The following is a 21,364-nucleotide window of genomic DNA, read 5'->3' as shown; positions in this document are numbered from 1 at the left end:
TTAAAATAAATGAAGAGAAGATGGGAAAAAATCCTCAAAATAAGTGAACAGACAACAATAAAACTTTGGAATAAATTCAACAGGAACAACATAGAAACATTGAGGTTCAGAGACAGGAAGAAAACTCCAATGAGGAAGCATAAGTCAAAGACATCATCGCTAAGATTTTCCCAGACCTGAAGAGTGTAAGCACCCATATCTTGGACACTGGAAGAGTGCCAATTAAAAGAGACCAAATAAAAGCAACCCAAGGCACATCCTAGTCACAATGATGAAAACCAAAGATAATGATATAATACTGAAAGCAGGAAGATCAAAAAGGAAAATTACATACAAAGAAGCATTCTTAAAATTCACACTCCAGTCCCAAAGGCAGTGGTGGGATTTAGTGAAAAAAACACAACGAAATTAAATCCTTACATGAATACTTTCCCCACCCAGATTTTTTTTTCGGGTTTTAAAGAAGTATACACGTATTCACAGATAAACAACAGCTCAGGTTGTTTATAGGTTCAAAGCCAATATTTTTTATTTTGGAACCACACCCAATGACATTCAAGGATTTCTCCTGGCTATTTGCTCAAAAATAACTACTGGCTTGGGGTACCATATGGGACCTGCGGGATCAAACTGTATCTGTCTTGGACCAGCCACATGCAAGGCAAATGCCCTACTGCTGCACCATCACTCTGGCCCCAAAGCCAATATTAAAAGACGAACTGAAGAGTCTACTTTAAGGCAAGATAAACCCCATAAACACACCAAACTTCTAAAACTGGTGGCACAAAATCACATGACAATTATCTTTCTCAAAATTAATAGACTAAATGCACCAGTTAAAAGACACAGAGCAGCAAAAATGGTTTACAAAATTGAATCACACATTTTGCTGCTTGCAGGAAACACACCTAAATATTCAGACACACAGGATCAAACAGGATCAAAGTCAAAGGTTGGAGGAAAATCATTCAAGAAAACAACTAACTTAAAAAAGCTGAGATGGCCATACTAATATCAGATGACATGGACTTTAGTCTTAAAAAGGTTATGAGACAGAGATGTGAATTTTTTAATAAATAAGGGATGTGTACATCATAAATAAATCATACTCATAAATATATATGCACCCAATTAGGGACCAGAAAAATACTTAAAACAATGGCTAATACATTTGAAGAAAGACATCAATAGAAACACAATAGTAACACAAAAGGGAGACTTCTACACTGAGCTGTAACTTCTTGATAGATCAACCAAGCTAAAACTTAACAAGGACATACTACTGGCTTTGAAGAAAGAAGTAGAAGAGATTGGCTTAGTAGATATATAAGGTGTATCCCCAGAAAACTGGATACACATTCTTCAATGCACATGGGAAATTCTCCATGATAGACCACATGCTAGACCATAAAAATACCTCCGTAAAATCAAGGAGATATAAATTGTAACAACTATTCTTCTCAGATCATGATATATTGAAATCAGAAGTAAATTACAAACAGAGAAAAATGTTCTTTGGAACAGTAAATTTTCATGAAAGGCTAAAGCAATCCTTGGGAAAAAAGAAAATGAGAGGCATCAATTTTCCTAACTTCAAACTATATGATAATGCAGTAATCATTAAAATATCATAGTACTGGAAAATTGGTATTGGCAGATTTTCAGATCAATTGAATAGACTTGAATATTCTGAGACTGATCCTTAGGTATACCATCAATTAGTATTTGATAAAGAGGCAAGAAATACAAAGTGGAGCTAGGAATAACTCTTCAGCAATTGGTGTTGGGAAAACTGGTCAACCATATGTAAAGCTAATGAACTCAGATCTCTCATAACACCACGAACATAGGTCAAATCAAAATGGATTAAAAACTTGAAACTATAAATTATATAGAGAAAAACATAGGAATAAATCTTCATGACATTGAATCTAAAGGTATCTTCAATAAGGAAGCAACTTTAAGGAAGAAACACTTGCCAATTAAGCAGAGGCAAAGATAAACAAATCAGACTACATTAAACTGAGAATCTTCTGCATTTCAAAGGAAATGGTGACTAGGATACAAAGACTACCCACAGAATGGGAGAAATTATTCACCCAATACTCATCTGATAAGAGATTAATATCTAAGACATACAAGGCACTAATAAAACTTAGCAAAAAATAACAAACAAACATCTAACCACAGAAATATACAGATAGCCCAAAGGCACATGAAAAATTCCACATCATTAAGCATAAGGGAGATGAAAATCAAAATAACAATAAGATACCATCTCATATCACAGAGACTGGCACATATCATAAAGAACAAGAACAACCAGTGCTGGTACAAATGTAGGTAGAAAGGGACTCTCATTCACTGCTAGTGGGAACGTAGATTAGTCTAGCCTTTTTAGAAAAGAATATCTTATTCCTCAAAAAACTAGAAATTCAGCTTCATATGATCCAACAATACAACTCCTGTGGATACATCCTAGGAACCTAAAAACACGATGCAGAAAAGCCCTCTGTATTTCTATGTTTGTTGCAGCATTATTTACAATACCAGAAATTAAGGGGTGGGGGGAAGAATCCAAGTGCCTGAAAAGAAATGAGTGGCTAAAAAAAAAAAACAAACTGGCACATCTACACAATGGAATACTATACAGCCATTAGGGAAAATGAAGTCATTAAATCTGCTATACATGAATAGAAATTGAGACTGTTATACTGAGTGAAATGAGTCAGAGGGAGAAGACTAGACAGAATAATCAAGCTCATTTGTGTGGTCTAAGAAAAATAAAAGATAGTATGGTACTAATATCCAAAGACAATAGAGATGAGGGTTAGGAATACCAGGAGGGCAGAAAGCTTGTGACAAAGAGCAGGGAATACAGTTAGGGTAAAGAAGGGTTCACTATGACAATCATAGTTGGAACTGATCACTTTGGACAAGAAAGGAAGGAAAGAGAAAAGGTAGAAAGGAAGGATTTTGCACTTCAAGGGTAACTTTCAGAAATGTATAAACCCTTGAACAATTCACTTTAAGTTGACTTGTCAATGTTTGTGTGATGAGAGTTTATCACAGTGTAAGTTTTTATTTCAATCAATCACAGGTATAATTTGATTGATCTAAATAATTATTCTATTATACATTGTCACTCAGATATCTCCTAAATATTTATATAGCATTGTCAAAACTCGTCTGAGAAATTCAGAGTGGAGAAGGGAGTGGGTGCCATACACAAACCAAAGAGACGGTAAAGAGAATTCAGAGACAGAGTAAAAGTAGATACTGAAACCCTGAAGATCAGAGTTTCTCACTCGCTACAAAGTTTCTTAGAGAAAAATAAGTTTTACCCATGACTCTTATGTGACCTCAGCATTTAACTTTACTAAATCTCCACTGCTTTCTCTGTACTTGGAGAATACTAATAACACACACAAAGAAAAGTTGTGCAGATTACAACTGAGAAATTTAAATCTTTGATGAGAAATTTATGTCCTTTGAGAAAAATAAGTCATTGATCATTGTTAGCAGGAAATTTGAAAACAGGTTCAGCCAAAGGAAGAGAAAGAGGACTAAATTAGTTTTCAGTTGCAATAAATTGAGGGTGCTCACAGAAACGGGTTGTTCCTTGAAGTGAGAAACCTAGATCTGAAACTACCAAATTCAGTAGATTAATTCAGTAGATTAGCATAGAAGTTGTGCCTATTTTTACATTAACTAGAACTACGTTCTTCCTAAACTATCTTTTGATTCCCACTACAATTCTGTATTCAACTCACCAGGGGAGATGAATTGTAGTCCAAATGGCACTTTTAAAATTATTTTCCTCTGGGAGAAAATGGATGGAAGTATTAAACTGGAAGGTGGTGCTGAAAGGTGATAAAGTGTTATAAATGAAACCCTATCAACCCTATACTTAGCTAAATGAGTCAGAGGGAGAGGGGTAAACTTATAATATCACTCACTTGTTGGATATAAGAAAAATAAAGGACACTATGGTAAAAATATCCAGAGATAATAGAGACGAGGATCAGAAGGATCAGTTCATAATAGGAAGCTTGCCACAAATAGCAGTGAGTGCTATTAGAGTAGAGAAGGCTCCACTATGACGATGATAGTTGGGACTGATTGCTCTGGACAAAAACTGAAAGAGGATTACATGACATACATCAGGGGTCTCAAACTCAATTTACCTAGGGGCCGCAGGAGGCAAAGTCGGGGTGAGGCAGGGCCGCATAAGGGATTTCAATTACCGAATATTCGCAATAAAAATCGCATTAGTAAGAAAAAAATCGCAAAAAATCGCATTAAACATTTGCATACCCCGAACGGAACTGCTCAGGGTATGCGAATGTTTAATGCGATTTTTTTCTTACTAATACGATTTTTATTGCGATTATTCGGTAAGTGAATAATCGCGAATACTGCGATATTTGAAGGCCGGATGCAGGCCACAAAATGTTGTACAGAGGGCCGCAAACAGCCCGCGGGCCGCGAGTTTGAGGACCCCTGACATACATGGTACCCCTTAATAAAAAATAGTGCAAACCACAGTGTCATAGAGACAGAGGGATAAATGTCTGCCCCAAGAAACAGGCAGGGATGGGTGGGTAGGTGGGAAGCTGGGGACATTGGTGGCAGCAAAAGTGCACTGGTGATGGGTGGTTTACATTCTATAACTGAAACTCAATTATGAACAATTTTGTAACCACGGTGCTTAAATAAATAATTATATATATTTAAAAAGAAAGAATGAAACCCTATCAGTAACTGTACTGTAAAGCACAGTGCGAACATTTATTTAAAAAAATAAATAAAAGCCTCTCCAAGAACAGAGTGAGAGAGGCAAAGTAGGCTGGGCATTGGAGGAAACTTGACACTGGGGATCCATGCTGAAACAGTGTAAGCCTTAAACTCAGGCATGAATAATTATGTAATTTCAGAGTGACTAAATTTTAAAAAGTAAATAAAATAAATTATTTTTCTTTTTTTTTTTTATAGATGATCTTAAACTACCAGGTACTATAAAAGTGAGATTAGTCACATTTTTAGGATAAGAGAATTACTACTTCAACTTCATCTAAACCTAGTTTCTTCCTAAGTTTCCTTTTAGTGGAATACTTTTCATTTTCTAGAACTGGGTGGTGGGACCTCTGCCTGCCTTAATTTGTCCATAATTGATATTGCATTGGAAGCAGGGGCATTTATGCAAAACTGTGTTTAATATCCTCTTCTGGTTTTGTAAGTATTTTATTTTTATGTTCACCTTCCATCTGTTTACTCACTGAAAATATTCGTTGCAGACACACCGGGCATAGGAACAGTAGTGTGGGATTCAAATCCTCTGTAAAAGGTTTTTAGGTTGCATTTCATAACACTAGCTTACCAAATAAGACTTTCAAAACACCAAATTATAAATGCACTTACTCAAGCAAGACATAATGTAGATAATTACCACCAGTACCTTCTGTGAATTGCAATGTCAGTTTTGCTGTGATGTATTAGATTTTCTATGGATAGGAATGTTCCAGTGGCATTCAAAAAAGTTCTTTTTTCTGTGTAATTCTTAAACATTTATTTCCTTTCATCATAGGCTATCAAGGAGATACAAATTCTCTTTTTTAATGGAATTAAAATTCATCACACTTTATCTTCTTTAAAAACAATACAACACAAACATAATACTGAGTTTCTCTTCATTATTCACAATCTACCCTTTATTATCTTTATGTGGACATGCCAAATTGTGTTTCTTAATGTATTATGTGAAAAGCAATTTTAAAACTCTGATGTTATTTCTAACTCCCCATGACTCAAAGTTCTTTTCTTTAATGCTAGAATAATAATGTGCCTAGTTAGTGAATCATGATAGTTAGGTCATTTTCCTCAACCCTCTGTTTCTGATTTGGTCATCTATCTGTAGTCATTTGTTTTTATCAGCATGAATTTTTAGGCTTTGGTAATCATGGTTTCATGTATTTACCCTGAATGTAGGACATGGAGACTCTTTTTGAGTGGCTTGAGTCACTTCCACTTATGTTTAGACTTTACAGAATTTATTTATTTGTTTGTTTGTTTGTTTGTTTGTTTTGCCAGAGAGATGAACTCCCAAGCAGTGCTCAGGGCATTGAAAGGCCATTCCTGGCAATATGTAAGGCCATATGGTTCAGTGCTTAAGGTGAGCAATGTAGTGCTGCTCCATAGGGAGTTCTGGGAGCCACCAAGTACATCTTGGAAATATTGTGCATCTCAAGGACTAAATCTGGTGGTGCTCAAGGGACTATGGAGTGCCAGAGTTCAAAATCAAGTTCCAATCCATGTCCAGGCAGGTGCACCTGACTACTTAGCTATTTCCTCAGCTACAAGAACTTATCTTCCTTTGAGCTATTACTTAGGTGTTACTAAATCTTCATTACAATCCTATTTTTATTTATTAGAATGGCTATTACCATTCATCATATTTATAAATGATTTTATAGATAAAAGAGGGTCAAATTATTATTGATATTGTTTGACCTATTAAACTTCAAATTTTTATTTGAAGTAGGGGGCCGGGCGGTGGTAGGGGGCCGGGCGGTGGCGCTGGAGGTAAGGTGCCTGCCTTACCTGCGCTAGCCTAGGAGACTGACCGCGGTTCGATCCCCCGGCGTCCCATATGGTCCCCCAAGCCAGGAGCGACTTCTGAGCGCATAGCCAGGAGTAACCCCTGAGCGTTACCGGGTGTGGCCCAAAAACCAAAAAAAAAAAAAAAAATTTTATTTGAAGTAAGGAAGGCACCTCTCCCTTTAGCAATGTGAATCAAAACACAAGGACATTATTCTCAGGTACAGGAATACCCCTTAAAGATAAATGGTCCTGTTATAACAGAAGAACTAACCTGTGCTTTTCCTGCAAGTAAATGTGTAACAGGGCCCTTGTTGGAGGAGTGAATAGTTAGGGAACAGTAAAAGGTGAGGGGATTGAGATTCTAGAGCTGGTAAGCAGGGAAACTTGAGAAATCAGAATTTTCCCTTAGACTGAGTACCTGACAAAGAACATCTTCAGTTTAAAATGGAATTTTGGTTATGTGGAGTAAATAAGAGATGTCTAAGATAACATCTCATTCATATTTCTCCCTTGTGGAATAAAATAAGGAGCATATCTGAACTCTTTCAATAACTTTCTTCTTAAAAATAGTTATTTTCATTTTTCTTGAAACCCATAGATGAGTGAAAATAACTATTTTTTAAGAAGAAAGAAAAATGAAAGACATTCCTCACCTCATGAAGCTCACCACAAACAGGGATGAGTTTAGTTAGAGAAATAACTACATTGTGAACTATCCTAACAATGAGAATGTACAAAGGAAATAGAAAGCCTGTCTAGAGTACTGGCAGGGGTTGGGTGGGGAGGAGGGAGATTTGGGACATTGGTGATGGGAATGTTGCACTGGTGATGGGTGGTGTTCTTTACATGACTGAAACCCAAACACAATCATGTATGTAATCAAGGTGTTTAAATAAAATAAAAAAGAATGTTAAGCATGCAATTACTAAAAAAAAGATATTTAAAAAAAGAAAAAATTATGACTATTTAATTCACAATATCAATTAAGATATTCATTAAAATAAAAAATAGTTATTTTCCTTTGAGTATGGAAGGACTGAGATAATACCCACCAATTTACTTTCCAGCCTCTTCCTGAAGCCTTTTTGGTAAAAAGGGTACAATTAGCAACTGAGTCTTGGCATCCTCCTAACACATCTTATGAATACTACATTCTTATCCCAAGGATTGCATTTGGTTACACATAGAATATTTCCTGTCTAGGAGTTTCTTAGCATAAATGCAGTCATTGTTCAGCCACAATGTTGGGATACCAGGAGAACATCAAAATGCTTTTGTCTCATTCTAACTTACATAAGATATGTATTTCTTTATTGAAGAGATGCTGCTTTTCAAAATCCACATAAATTTCAGTTGTGTTGAAATGAAAAAAAAAAGTATCAAAAAAAAAAAAACCTATTCTGACTTCAGGGTAGCCCTTAAAACTCTGAACAAGTTACAATTCTTTCTTAAAACCAATTCAGAAATTATGTATTTTACCGAATATTAACAACTTCTCTTTACATACATTTCCTTACATTTTTCAAATTGCATATTATAACCTCTGACTCCTCAACTGTCAAGGACTTTTTAAACTTCCATGAGTCTTTTTATATTTTCCATGTGCACTTCCCAAAGCTGTAAGGCAGAAGGGCTCAATGAAACCTTTGTCATTCTAAGATCCCTAGAAGGCTCCACTAAATCCGCAATTATGTGAGGTGCAGTGAGTCTTGAAGTAAAACATGCTGTCTCAGAAAGTAATTACCATGATGTAAATCAAGACCTTCCCAGAAAGTAGAGACTACAAAGAAAAACCAGATAAACCTGGAAACCAAGACAGGTATATGAAAGGTATGTTTGGCCATGGGGATATAAGATGTTTTTTTTCTCTCTCAGAATGAACAATGATAAGTAGCTATAGTAATAATGCTATCATTCATTTGACTATATCTCATCCTTTCCTACAGTAGTTTTATAAAACAAGACAATTCACACATATAAATGCACACATATGATCACATACATGCACATTCACATTGCAAACTGAGGAAGGATTCCATTGATATACCATGTGGGAAATAGAGCATATGTAATTGATGCTCAGATTCACAAAGATCAACAATATAAGAAAGAACCTCCTGCTATCTGACTAGATGTTTCACCTACTATTTTTTTTACCAAGTCAAATTGTTAATCAAAGGAAGATTTTGATATGGGATGATGACTAACAATATGGTATCATAAAATGTATTTGTCGAAAAGCAATATTACCTCATTCCATCCTTGCCACCATACTGAATGGAAAAATTACTAACCTCAGAGAAATTAAATTAAACTAGGACCAGAATTCAAAGCAAAGTCAACCTGAACACAAGCTTCCTCGTATTGGATCTGAGCAAAACAGGCCTAAGGCTTCAATTTGCTTAGGGCTTGTGAAGGGTGCTGTAAACTCAATGCTACCACTGTGAGAACTTCAACACAGGAAGGCTTAGAAAAAATGACTGAGTAGAGGAGCTGATAGGATATTTGGGCAGGAGAATGAAAACAGTCCAGACGGTTGTGCAAAACAAAACTGCTGAATGAAAAAGGAGACAATGAGGGTCATTAAAATAGTACATGGGGAGGGCATTTGCTTTGCATATGGTCCATCCAGGTTCAATCCCTGGCATCATATATGGCCGCTGAGCACATCAATAATCATCACTCAGCATAGAACCAGGAGCACCTAAGCACCAAAGAACCTTGCTGGGAAAAATGAAGAATTTGAACAGAAACATCTAAAGACATTTAGTGTTAGCTAGTATTGGGAATTTAGGGAGGAAGAGGAAGGGAGAAGTTGGAAGGTCAGTACAGTCGGAACTGGAAGGGTATCTGTCAGAGGTCATTGTGAGCACAAAGTGAAATGGTTTTGTCTGCGTCCTTGCTCCTTCCCTGGCACCAGACTCACAGCATTTTCTTCCTGGAGACCTCAGGGAGAAAAAAATAGGAGAAAGGAATGACAAGCTTCAACTCAGGAGGCAGATGTCACACTTTATATTTGTGTTGAACTCACAGGTCCTTTCTGCCTTCTTGAGATCTCTGTGGGTGTTTGATTGAAGAAATTTATTATTTGCCCCAACAGATGTAGCTTTTATCTTGTATCCTCTCACACAATTACAAGTAATTCTCTTGAAAATGATAACTTCAAGTAGAAATTAGATTGGGCCATGAGTAAATACAGGAAATGAAGATCAAGTCAGGAAAGGTTGCGAAAGTCAAACTTTTGCAGGACCAGAAATATATGTATCAAAAGTTAGAGCAAGGGGAAGACTCAACATAACACAGTCCCCATGTACACCATAGTTCTTGCGCACCCTCAGAAGTGATCCTGGTAACCCCTGAGAAATTTGGGTATGTCTTTCACCTCCATTTAACTGATTTACAAAAGTTACAAAATGGGGTTTGGAGGCATAGTCAATGGCTTAGAGTGGCTGCCTTGCAAGAATATGAACCATGAGTTCAAATCCCTGGTGTTCTCATGTAGCAAGCATGTTTCTGCCTGAGAGCTTTAATTGTATAGCTCTGCAAGTGATCTCTGGCTGTGTTCGTGGGTGTCCCTAGGTATGTGTAAGCATACTAAAAAGAGGTATAACCCTCTACAACCACAATAAGAAAAATGTCTGAGCATTGTGGCTATTAAGTGCAGTCCTCAGTGATCAAGGATACAACAAGCACCATAGCACCATAACTAAAAGCAATGTGAACCTCAGTGGAAGTATAGTCAAGAATGCACCTGAAGAGCACACCAGCTAAAAATATGCAATAAACATAGGCAAGCATAGCCACTACCTCAAAATAACAAAATAAATGGGAGTGGAGGGGAACAAATAAAATAAAATGCCATAATAAACTAACACCTTTCTAAGAACTGATACAACACCACAGCCAAGTTTGGTTTATTTTGTGAAAAGGAATTTGTTTCCAAAACTTATGATATGTTTGTTTCATAGAAGCATACATATTTCTGGCTTTTCTTCAAAGTATTACAGACCTGACAGCACACAGGGCCTGTTGATTTGCAAGCACACAGTCTTCTGGAGCAGGACAATAGCTTGTTCTTATGCATCTAGGACAGTTCCATTCTCACCAAGTTTACCTAAGTCATCAAGTTTCTGGATCCATCTGGGCTCCCTCCCCAAGCTCAAGAGTTGCAAAAGAATAATCTTCAGTCTTTTCCACCACCCAGTGAGCTCTGACAACAGGAGGTAAGCATAGCAAGATTCCTGAAGAAATTTTTGATCACTGAGAAAAAGAGGCAACTGGACCTGGATCATTATTGAATTCATTAATATCCATACCAACCTCAGTGATTAAGAACATTAGAACAGGAGGCTATATTTTTACAAATATTGTAGTCTGTAAGAGAAAAATAGTCAGAGAATAATTTTTCTGGGAGTAAGAAAAGTTGCCTGTTGGTTGATGAAGAAATCAGAAGTGGCACAGAGTTGTTTTCCAGGGACTAGAGTTAAGTTTTCATAGTTTGAATCCTTTTAGGTTAAAGATTTTAAAGCAGTGCACCAATTGTCAGCATTAGCCCAGTACAATAAGACTTACATGGGCCACATGTGTTATTGCAATGTAGATAGAACTGGAGATCATACTATGAGAAATAAGTTGAGGGAGAAAGACACATACAGAATAATCTCAGTTGTATGGGATATATGAAGAAACAAACATGGAACAGACATGTCTAATGAAAACAAAACCAGGTAGAACTGAGGGTAATTAAGTAACTAAGGAGTAGGAGGTGAGGCAGAAAATGACTTAAGGATGTTGGCACATTGTTTCACATTAACCCCTAAACAAAATTATTTGTAATCTTATAAACCAAGCATTAAGGTACTTGCCTTCCTTCTAACTGGTTTGTTTCTTGCACAGCACAGGGCACCCAGAACACCCCCATGAATGATCGCTGAGCATAGAGTCAGGAGTAAGCCCTGAGCAGTGCTGGATGTGGGAATTTGTGGATCAAAAGCAAAAAAGCAAAAAAAAAAAAAAACAACAAAAAACCCACACACCTTTCCAGGACTCCGGAGGTTCCCTTCTGAGAAACCTGTTTCTGTCTCAAGGTGTGCCGGAGCCATACCTTAGGAATACTTAATACTCTCCAACTCCTAGTACAAATCCCTTCCTGGGCCCCTGGCACAGCCTCGGGCACCTAGAAAATACTAACCTAAAAATAACAGGACTCACCAGTTCGTTCTCCTCTCCAGGATTGAGCAAAGCCCGGTGATCTTTCTTTCTTTGCTTCTCCATCTAAACTGGACCTCTGAGGGTCTTCTTGGTGAACTTTTCGACAAATGCCAAAACCTTGGGGCCAGGTGAACTCAGAACAGTCCAGCTACTTGTCATTGTTGTTCCCAGGTGCTTTTAAAATCTCTTAGCACATACCTTACCTTATTAGGCTAACAAAGGAAATAGAGGAAACATTCTCAGCCACGGGATTGGTCTGTTAATTGATCTGCCTATTATTTCTTCCCTTTTTCTAGTGGTTATTTGCTGAACTGTTTACGAAAGCCTGTAGACTTAAGCTATTGAGCTAGAAAAATAAAGTATCCCATGTGCTGTCCCTGAATGTCAACAAATGAATAAAAGTGGCTACTTTGTTAAAAACTTGAGTGACCAGAAAATTAAACTATGGGATGAATAAAATGGACTTTAGAAAAGTAATAGGCTTATTGTTATTTTAATAATAATTTATTGCATGTTTGTTTTGTTTTGTTTTGTTTCTACCTATACCTACCTGGCAATGCTCAGGACTTATTCCTGGCTCTGTGCTCCTCAGGGATCACTCAAGAAATTGTATTGGGTGCCAGCTATTGAAACCAGGTCATTTATGTGCAAGGGAAGTAAGTGCCTTACCCACTGTACTACTTCTATGATCCCCAGTAAGAATTAAACAAAAGGTGGATTTATGATAGGAAATAAAGGAAATATTTTGGAGACTGGAAGATCTGGTTTCTATTTTTGCTTACTTAAAATCCTGAAAAAAAATCAATTAACATTTGAATTTTAGGTTCTAAAAAGTACAACAATCTCAATAATAATTAGCTTTGACATCTAAGACCTAAAGTGCTCTTCTTAAAAATATAAAAAGGCAAATCACAGTCCCCATCACATCCCATAAAAGGGAAACTTTCATCATCATAGAAAGTAGCCCAAAATAAGTGAATAATTGAATTCAAATTTAAAACCCACTAGTCTGTGAACACTTTCTTAAGTTTTGAATAGTTGTGGACTTTTACCAAGAACCACAAATTAATTAATCTATTTGTTTCTGCATAGCCACGTCTGTGTCTTTTATCAGGCCCCCCAAAATGTGTGTGCAGAAAAGGGAAATTATTTTTAGTATGCAAATTACCAAAATACACATTTTAATTGAATCACCATGAAAGAAATTGTTAGAAAAAGTTGCTTAGTGTTGAACTTCAGTCATACAATATTCAACATCCATCCATTTACCAGTGCAAATTTATCCCCACCAATAATCCCCCTAAAAAAAATTCTGATCTTAAAAAAGGACTTCTCAGGCTAGAGAACTGAATCAGTGTGACTCAGTGATTATGTGAATGCTTGTGCAATAGCAGTTTACAAGGACCAATCAAATAAAAGACTCAGTCATGGATCAAGAAAGTACCTGATTGGAAACATGCTGTCAGATTGGAAGGTGATCCAAAGTCTAAAGAAGTGGTTTTTATAGAACAAAAACAAACACAAGGATGCACAGTTGAAGAAAGGATGTGTTGCAGGACAACAGAAAGAGCTACAAATTCACTCATGGCAATTGTCTGAGTGAGACATACTTTTGTGACTGCAAGAACAGATTTCATATTAAGGTTTTCATTTTCTTATCAGTTAGGAAAGAATAAGTCAAGGGAAGGTGGAAGCATTCTGACATTCTCTACTATCCCTCACCAGACAGGCTTTCTGGTTTTTAATATCAAATTCAATTCTTGGATTCCTTAGGCTGCCATCTCATACATTAGACTGGATTTTCCTTTACCTTCTATCTCTTTGGAGACTTTATTTTCAAAATGTTCTGTGCTGTGCCTTGCTTATATTATATGTTATGGAATGTGATGGGGAAAATTGTCTATGAATCACAGAGTTTGGAAAGATTTATAATAATTTTCTTACAATTTTTATGATGACGTCACTTATCAATGGTATATAGAATAATTAGATGAGAAAATAAAATTTAACTTCATGAGAAAATGTAATGGGGGATGCCACGGTCATCCTTGACCCCAAAGAATAGGGAAGAGAAGGATAGAGGGATACAGAAAGAGGGATGGAAGAAGAGAATGGAAGTAAAGGGGAAAGGATGAACGCCCTCAGTTGAAATGTCTGTCATAGTGGTGGGTATTGGGGATCATGGGACCTCTAGTGGAGGAAAATTGATGCTGGTGGTGGGATTGGTGTTGAAATATTGTAGGCCTAAAACTCAACTAACAACAACTTGGTAAATCACAATTATTTAATTAAATATTTTCAATTATGTGTTTTGAAGCACAGAAAAGGATGACTTCTCTGTATTGAGAAGGAAATCTTGAAAACCAAAAGCTGTAAATTTTAGTAGACAGTACTCAGTATAGACTAGAGTTTTACAACCTTCCTAAAGATTCAAATAACTTATGTAAAGCAGAAAATAATGGGCTGATTAGAGTCTAGGAACAGTGGCAAGCAGCATAAGAGATCTCCATCAATTTCACCTTCTATTTTTGCTTTTTTCAGAAATTTGTCACCTCTCTGAAGGAGGAATCTGGAGATTGGATTGAGATTGGATAGTTTCCTTCCTTCCTTCCTTCCTTCCTTCCTTCCTTCCTTCCTTCCTTCCTTCCTTCCTTCCTTCCTTCCTTGCTTCCTTTCTTCCTACCTTTCTTCCTTCCTTCCTACCTTCTTTCATTCCTTCCTTATTTCTTATCTTTCTTTTCTTTCTTCTTTCTTTTTTCTTCCTTCCTTTTTTCTTTCTTCTTTCTTTTTTCTTTCTTTCTCTTTCTTTCTTCTCCCTTCCTTCCTTTCTTCTTTCTTTCTTGTTTTCTTTCTTTCTCTCTTTCTTTCTCTCTCTTCTTTCTTTCTTTCTTTTCTTTCTTTCTTCCTCTTTCTTTCTTTCTTTCTTTCATCTTTCCTTCTTCCTTCCTTCCTTCCTTTCTTTTCTTTTTTCTTTCTTCCTCTCCCCTCTCTTTTATGCTTTGTCTCTCTCTGTCTCTTTCTCTGTCTCTATCTCTGTCTGTCTGTCTGTCTGTCTGTCTCTCTCTCTCTCTCTCTCTCTCTCTCTCAGGATGGGTATTGCTGTGTCACACCTGGTAGAGCTCAGGATCTTACTCCTAGCTCTGTTCTCAGGGATCATTAATATTCACCTCATAAAGTCAATAAAAAGAAATTTATGCCTTCCATCTTATACCTTATTTAGAGAGTTCTAGTTTGCTAAGATGAAAAATGAAAGTAACCCCTAAGCAGTACCACAAATCTCAGGACATTTTGAGATTCTCAAGAATTGTGCACAGGTATTAAGGTGGATCTACATAGTGACTCTTGAAAAAAGAGTCAATCTAAAAATTTTAATTAATAGAATAGCTAAAGCAACATTTAGAAAACAAGAAGATGGCAGGACTCTGGAAACAACCAAGATAGCCTTCAACAGATGAATGGCTAAAGAAACTGTGGTACATATACACAATAGAATATTATGCAGCTGTCAGGAGAGATGAAGTCATGAAATTTTCCTATGCATGTATGTACATGGAATCTATTATGCTGAGTGAAATAAGTCAGAGAGAGAGAGAAAGATGCAGAATGGTCTCACTCATCTATGGGTTTTAAGAAAAATGAAAGACATTCTTGCAATAATAACTTTCAGACTCAAAAGAGAAAAGAGCTGGAAGTTACAGCTCACCTCATGAAACTCACCACAAACAGGGATGAGTTTAGTTAGAGAAATAACTACATTGTGAAATATCCTAACAATGAGAATGTATGAGGGAAATAGAAAGCCTGTCTAGAGTACAGGTGGGGGTTGGGTGGAGTGGAGAGAGATTTGGGACATTGGTGATGGGAATGTTGCACTGGTGATGGGTGGTGTTCTTTACATGACTGAAACCCAAACACAATCATGTATGTAATCAAGGTGTTTAAATAAAATAATAAATAAATAAATAAATAAATAAAAAGAAAACAAGAAGATGGGAGACATCACTTTCCCCAACCTTAAATTGTACTACAAAAAAAAGTCATTAAAACAGCATCATATTGCAATAAAGACAGAAACTCAAATCAATAGAATAGACTTGAATATTCAGAGAATGTTCCCCAGACACACAATCAATTGATCTTTCATAAAGGGCAAGAAATGCAAAATGTAACTAGGTAAACCTCTTCAACAAGTGGTGTTGGGACAACTGGTCATCCACATACAAAAAAAGCAAACTCAGACCTCCATCTAACACCATGCACCAAGGTCAATTCCAAACAGATTAAGACCCTGATATCAGGCCAAATCTATAAGGTGTATAAAAGAACACAGAGGTAAAATACTCTATGATTTGACACTAAACACATCTTCAAGATGGAAATACCACTGTCCTATAAAAGGGGAAGCAGAGATAAACAAATGGGACTTATTAAACTGAGAAGCTTTTGCACCTCAAAGGAAATAGTGAGTAGGGTACAAAGGCCACCCACAGAATGGGAGAAATTATTCACCCTATACCCATCAGATAAGGGGCTATATCTAAGATATATAAGATATATAAGATCATGACAGAAGTTAACAAGAACAAAACATATAATCCCATCAAAAAGTGGGGAGAAGAAATGAACAGACACTTCCTCAAAGAAGAAATAAAAATGACCAAAAGGCACATGAAAAATAATCGACATCACTAATCAACAGGGAGATGCAAATTAAAACAACAATGAATTATCATCTCACACCACAGAAACTAGCACACATTAAAAAAATAAATAAATAAACAAGATGCATCAACAATATCTTATGGTATTGCTTCTCTTATGCATAGGCACATTAAAATGGGGAATTAATATATATGCAAACAAGTTCTTATCTAATAGAGATGGGGACACAAATTTGGTAATGTAATTAGACCTTTTACCCTGAATATTGGCATAATGATTTGGCTCAGGCCTCAGAAGAATGGGCATCGCCCATATACACCTGAATAATGGATACCATCTATGGAAACTACCACAATTGTCTTCAACATTACCAGGATCCAAGCCTCTACCAGGGAAGACCTACCACTGCTTTGGCAGTGACTTACTCCAAAGAGTGCTCCCAGCACCCAGACGACTCAGCAACAGTCTGCATGCAGGGCAAATTGCTCTGCATTTAATGGTATGCTGAAACTAGAGGATGCTCCACATCAGCCTGACATCGATGAAAGAAAGCACAGAATTTAGAGTCTTTAAATAAAAGAATCTGATACCAACAACAGCTAAAGTGTGAAAAAGTTTCACTGAGACCTTGAGAATGACTGGAGTTGGACAGACTGGTTTGCCTGGAACCCAAAGTCTATCTTATGCCAATAAACTGAGGTGAGGCCTTTTTAATAATCAGGTCAAGGATTTTTTTCCATTTTCCCCATTTTTCTGGACCTATGCAAACAATGGCTCTTGCTACTATCACACCTTTACTTTTTTTTACTTTTATTCTTTAAGGAAAAAAAATACAACTTACTGAACTTAAAAACAATTGTAGTAGAATGCCTGTCTTGAATACAGGCGAGGGATGGGGAGGGGGAAGGAGGTAATGTTACACTGGTGAAGGGGGGGGGGGTGTTCTGGTTATGACTGTAACCCAAATATGATCATGTTACTTAAAAAATATATTTAAAAAATGAATGAGGGAACTGGAAAACCTGTCTAGAGTACAGGTGGGGGGGTGGGATGGAAGGAGATTTGGGACATTGGTGGTGGGAACATTGCACTGGAGATGGGGGGTGTTCTTTACATGACTGAAACCTAATCACAATCATATTTGTAATTAAGATGTTTAAATAAATAAAAATATTTAAAAAAAGAAATTTGGTCTATTCACAATATAGAAAATTAAGTCATGAGAAAATTTGTGTAAGAAAAGCTAATAATAATAATGATGATGATGATGATGATGGTGATGATGATAAGCTTCCAAATGTAGTGAACACTTATTTTAGCCATTAGGAAACAAGCTCTATGATGAAATAATCATAATTTCTTTAAACCCGCTCTATTATAAATTTCAAAAGACATTAAAGACAAAAGGCTTTATAGTCAGATGTCCATAAGCAAAGGAGAACTAGTCATACTTTAGTGGCAAAATGAAAGAGCCATCTATTGTGTTTCTACATATAATTGTGTAAGTGTGCCAAGAGAGGATAGTGTAGATTGCAAAAGTTCTCTTATGATAGAAGTGTTGGTCAAGTTTCTAAGTGACTTTATAGGATTTCTAGTCATGCAACTTAGGAAGCTGCTACCATCTCAAAAGGCAAGACTCCTTATTTTCTGTGATTTCTTGTATAACGCAATGCATCCTTATGAATTACATATGCAAATATTTTACTAAAAAGGAGGAAGTTGGGATTGGAGCAATAGCATAGCAGGTAGGGAGTTTTCCTTGTGCATAGCTGACTCAGGCTGGATCCCTGGTCCTTCAATCCTGCCAGGAGTAATTTCTGAGCAGAGCTAGGAGTAATCACTGAATGCCACTAGGTGTGGCCCCAAAACCAATAAATAGGAGGAAGTTGTCTGAAACATAAGGAATCATGTAGGGAGTAGAGTCAAATGGGATGGATAAAGCTTGATGACAAGACATGACTGGACAGAGTAGTATCATGTTACCTCCCATTGTCAATCTGAAAACTCTGGAATCTGAATCCCTTTGGAAAACATAAATTTTGGAGGTGTGTTTCTGCCCAGAGTGAAGCCCAACATAGAAAATTATGCTTGTAGAAAACAAACAACCAAAGGAGAAAGTGAAAGAGGTATATTTAAAACAACTATGAAAAAAACACAGTCAAGAGCAAGGTAATTTTTTGTTTTGAACAGATTAATTCCTGCCATTTTTTTCTGGAATTCTGTTAATTCTGTCAAGGTGAAGGATTTTATGGATGATGGGAGAGTGTATTCTTTGATTCTAGTCTGTAAAATTTCTTTGCTAAAACAAATCCCTTTATTCTACATTCCTATGACCAAAAGAGGAAACTAGTGAGGATCTGAATATCTTCTACAGATTTCCAAATTTTTTTGTAATTTTTTCTACTAACCAATGGTCCCTAATGGATATAGGGACCATTTCACATACATGTTGCATGCTTACATATGCAACATTGTTATGTTTTGATAAGCCAACAATGATAATGGTTTGCATTAGTTTAACACAGTAAACACTTAGGCTTCAATTGGTGCTGATTATGGTAATGATGGTGGTAGTGGTAAAATGAAAGAGTAGAAAAGGTAGAAAGAGTAGGGCAGGAGAGATAGCACTGCAGTAAGGTGTTTGCCTTGCAAGCGGCAGACCCAGGACCAACAGTGGTTCGAATCCTGGCATCCCATATGGTCCCCCGTGCCTGCCAGGAGCAATTTCTGAGCGCAGAACCTGGAGTAACCCCTGAGCGTGGCAGCGTGTGACCCAAAAACCAAAAAAAAAAAAAAAAAGTAGAAAAAGCTATAATAATGTCTTAGGGGGCTCATATACAAATACTGATGAAGAATATGATTGGAAGTCAGAGACTCTAGCAGCAGCATTTCCTAACAATATGTTTTAGTGCCTTAATCTTACTAGGTACAAAATAACCTCTCAGCTTCTCTGTCCACAGGGATTCTTCAATACAAAGGGTGGGCACCCTAATATGACACCTCGATGCTCAGTTATACTAGATACCCTATTCAGTTTGCATTATGAAAATGTCTTGATAAAACACCCCAATATACCCTTTTACTCTGGTTTATGTTCTCTATTAGGAACTGAAGCATATGACCATTCAGACCACTAAAACAGTCAACTGAGAACCAGAGACTTATATTTTTATATCACAGGACCTACTATCGAACATGTTTGGGCAAATTAACATTTTCTTTCTTTCTCTTTCTCTCTTTTCCCCAAATCTTTCCTTCTATTCTTTCTTCTTCTTCTTCCTCCTCCTCAATTCAATCTATGTCAAATAAAATCCACACTGATAGTTTCTCTTTAGGAAAGAAACTTCGATACATAAGATGCAGCGGACAATACTACATACGGTATCCTCCCACTAGGTAGGCCTCATTATCACATTGTTCAGTACTCGAGACAAGAAACCTATGTGCACCCTAAACTGCTCCGGCCATTATCTAACCCTGAAATCTTTTTTTAAATTTTTTTGTTTTTTTGGGCCACACCCGTTTAATGCTCAGGGGTTACTCCTGGCTAAGCCCTCAGAAATTGCTCCTGGCTTGGGGGGACCATATGGGACGCCGGGGGATCGAACCGCCGTCTTTCCTTGGATAGCACTTGCAAGGCAGACACTTTACCTCTAGTGCAACCTGGCCAGCCCCTAACCCTGAAATCTTCATTTAGCAAGGCTCAACCCCATCACTGACGAAATGTCTAGAAACTGGGAAAACATTTCAACTCTGACACACTGACCCAATCTCTTTTATTTGGTTTATTAATTTTTTTAAATTTATTTTTACTATATTTACCTACTTTTCTGTTCTCTCATGCTCTGCTCTCTGTACCTCTCTTTCTTAGGCTATTCCTAAACTAATTATTAATTCAACCAGTACTTAAGAGCTCAGACCCATCCTATTAGGGTCAGACCTCTAAGAACACTTTAAGAATAGATCACTAATGTATATCTTTATGTGGGCATGAGTACAAAGAAAGAGTACTCCTCTATGAGAGCCAAACCTAAATTGTAAAAAATCCATGCCTATAATGTATATAGCCCCTCCTATATATTATCCCTCCTCGCCCTCTTCAGAAATCCTACTATCCCTTTACCCCGCAATCCCAATCTAATATCCTGCCTGATTAACGATCTTTACGCTGAGTTCTTAACCCATTAGGTATCAAGGCCGCCCTCTTGCCCCAATAAGCCATCACCCAGCTCCCAAGCGAAGGGACACACTCAGCCCCACATCTCGTCCCCCAGCAAGAAACTACAACCAACATTCCTGATGATTCATGCTCTGTGGTCCTCTTTCTCACCCCCTCCAAATGTGGACTGTTGCTTGATACCAGATTCAGCTCCAGAAGAACACCACCACCACCACCACCACCACCACCACCACCACCCCCGTGCAAGAACTCTACCATAGCCCTTTCTGCCACAAATTATTTCTGAAACGCAACAAGAACAAGATGTTTGATGAAAATGTGCCCTGGGGGCCCGGAGAGATAGCACAGCGGCGTTTGCCTTGCAAGCAGCCGATTCAGGACCAAAGGTGGTTGGTTCGAATCCCGGTATCCCATATGGTCCCCCGTGCCTGCCAGGAGCTATTTCTGAGCAGACAGCCAGGAATAACCCCTGAGCAACGCCGGGTGTGGCCCAAAAACCAAAAAAAAAAAGAAAAGAAAAAAAAGAAAATGTGCCCTTGATTCCATCCTCCACAAAAGACAATGGGGAAGCCTATATTTCCTTTATAAGTTTAAGACCTCTATAACACTGCCTCTTAACCTGTTTATCCCCAAATGTAAGGTAGTCTCCTGCATCACTTTATTCCCTTAATTACATTTTTAAATTCATTTTTATTTTTCCTTTATAAATAT

General features: G+C 37.2%; 1 protein-coding gene across 1 annotated transcript in view; it reads right to left on the bottom strand.

Annotated features, from left to right (window-relative positions):
• ATP13A5 (ATPase 13A5) overlaps window positions 1-11,874 on the bottom strand; it is a 140,534-nt gene extending 128,660 nt beyond the window's left edge. Inside the window, exon 1 of the mRNA XM_049775922.1 lies at window positions 11,812-11,874. Coding sequence (XP_049631879.1) covers window positions 11,812-11,874 — 63 coding nt within the window. The remainder of the gene's footprint in view (window positions 1-11,811) is intronic.
• Between the last annotated feature and the right edge of the window lie 9,490 nt (window positions 11,875-21,364).

Source organism: Suncus etruscus, chromosome 6 (assembly GCF_024139225.1).
Source record: "Suncus etruscus isolate mSunEtr1 chromosome 6, mSunEtr1.pri.cur, whole genome shotgun sequence".
Classification (NCBI taxonomy): domain Eukaryota; kingdom Metazoa; phylum Chordata; class Mammalia; order Eulipotyphla; family Soricidae; genus Suncus; species Suncus etruscus.
The sequence above is the reverse complement of the archived record's forward strand: the minus strand, read 5'-3'. Positions and strand labels throughout refer to the sequence as shown.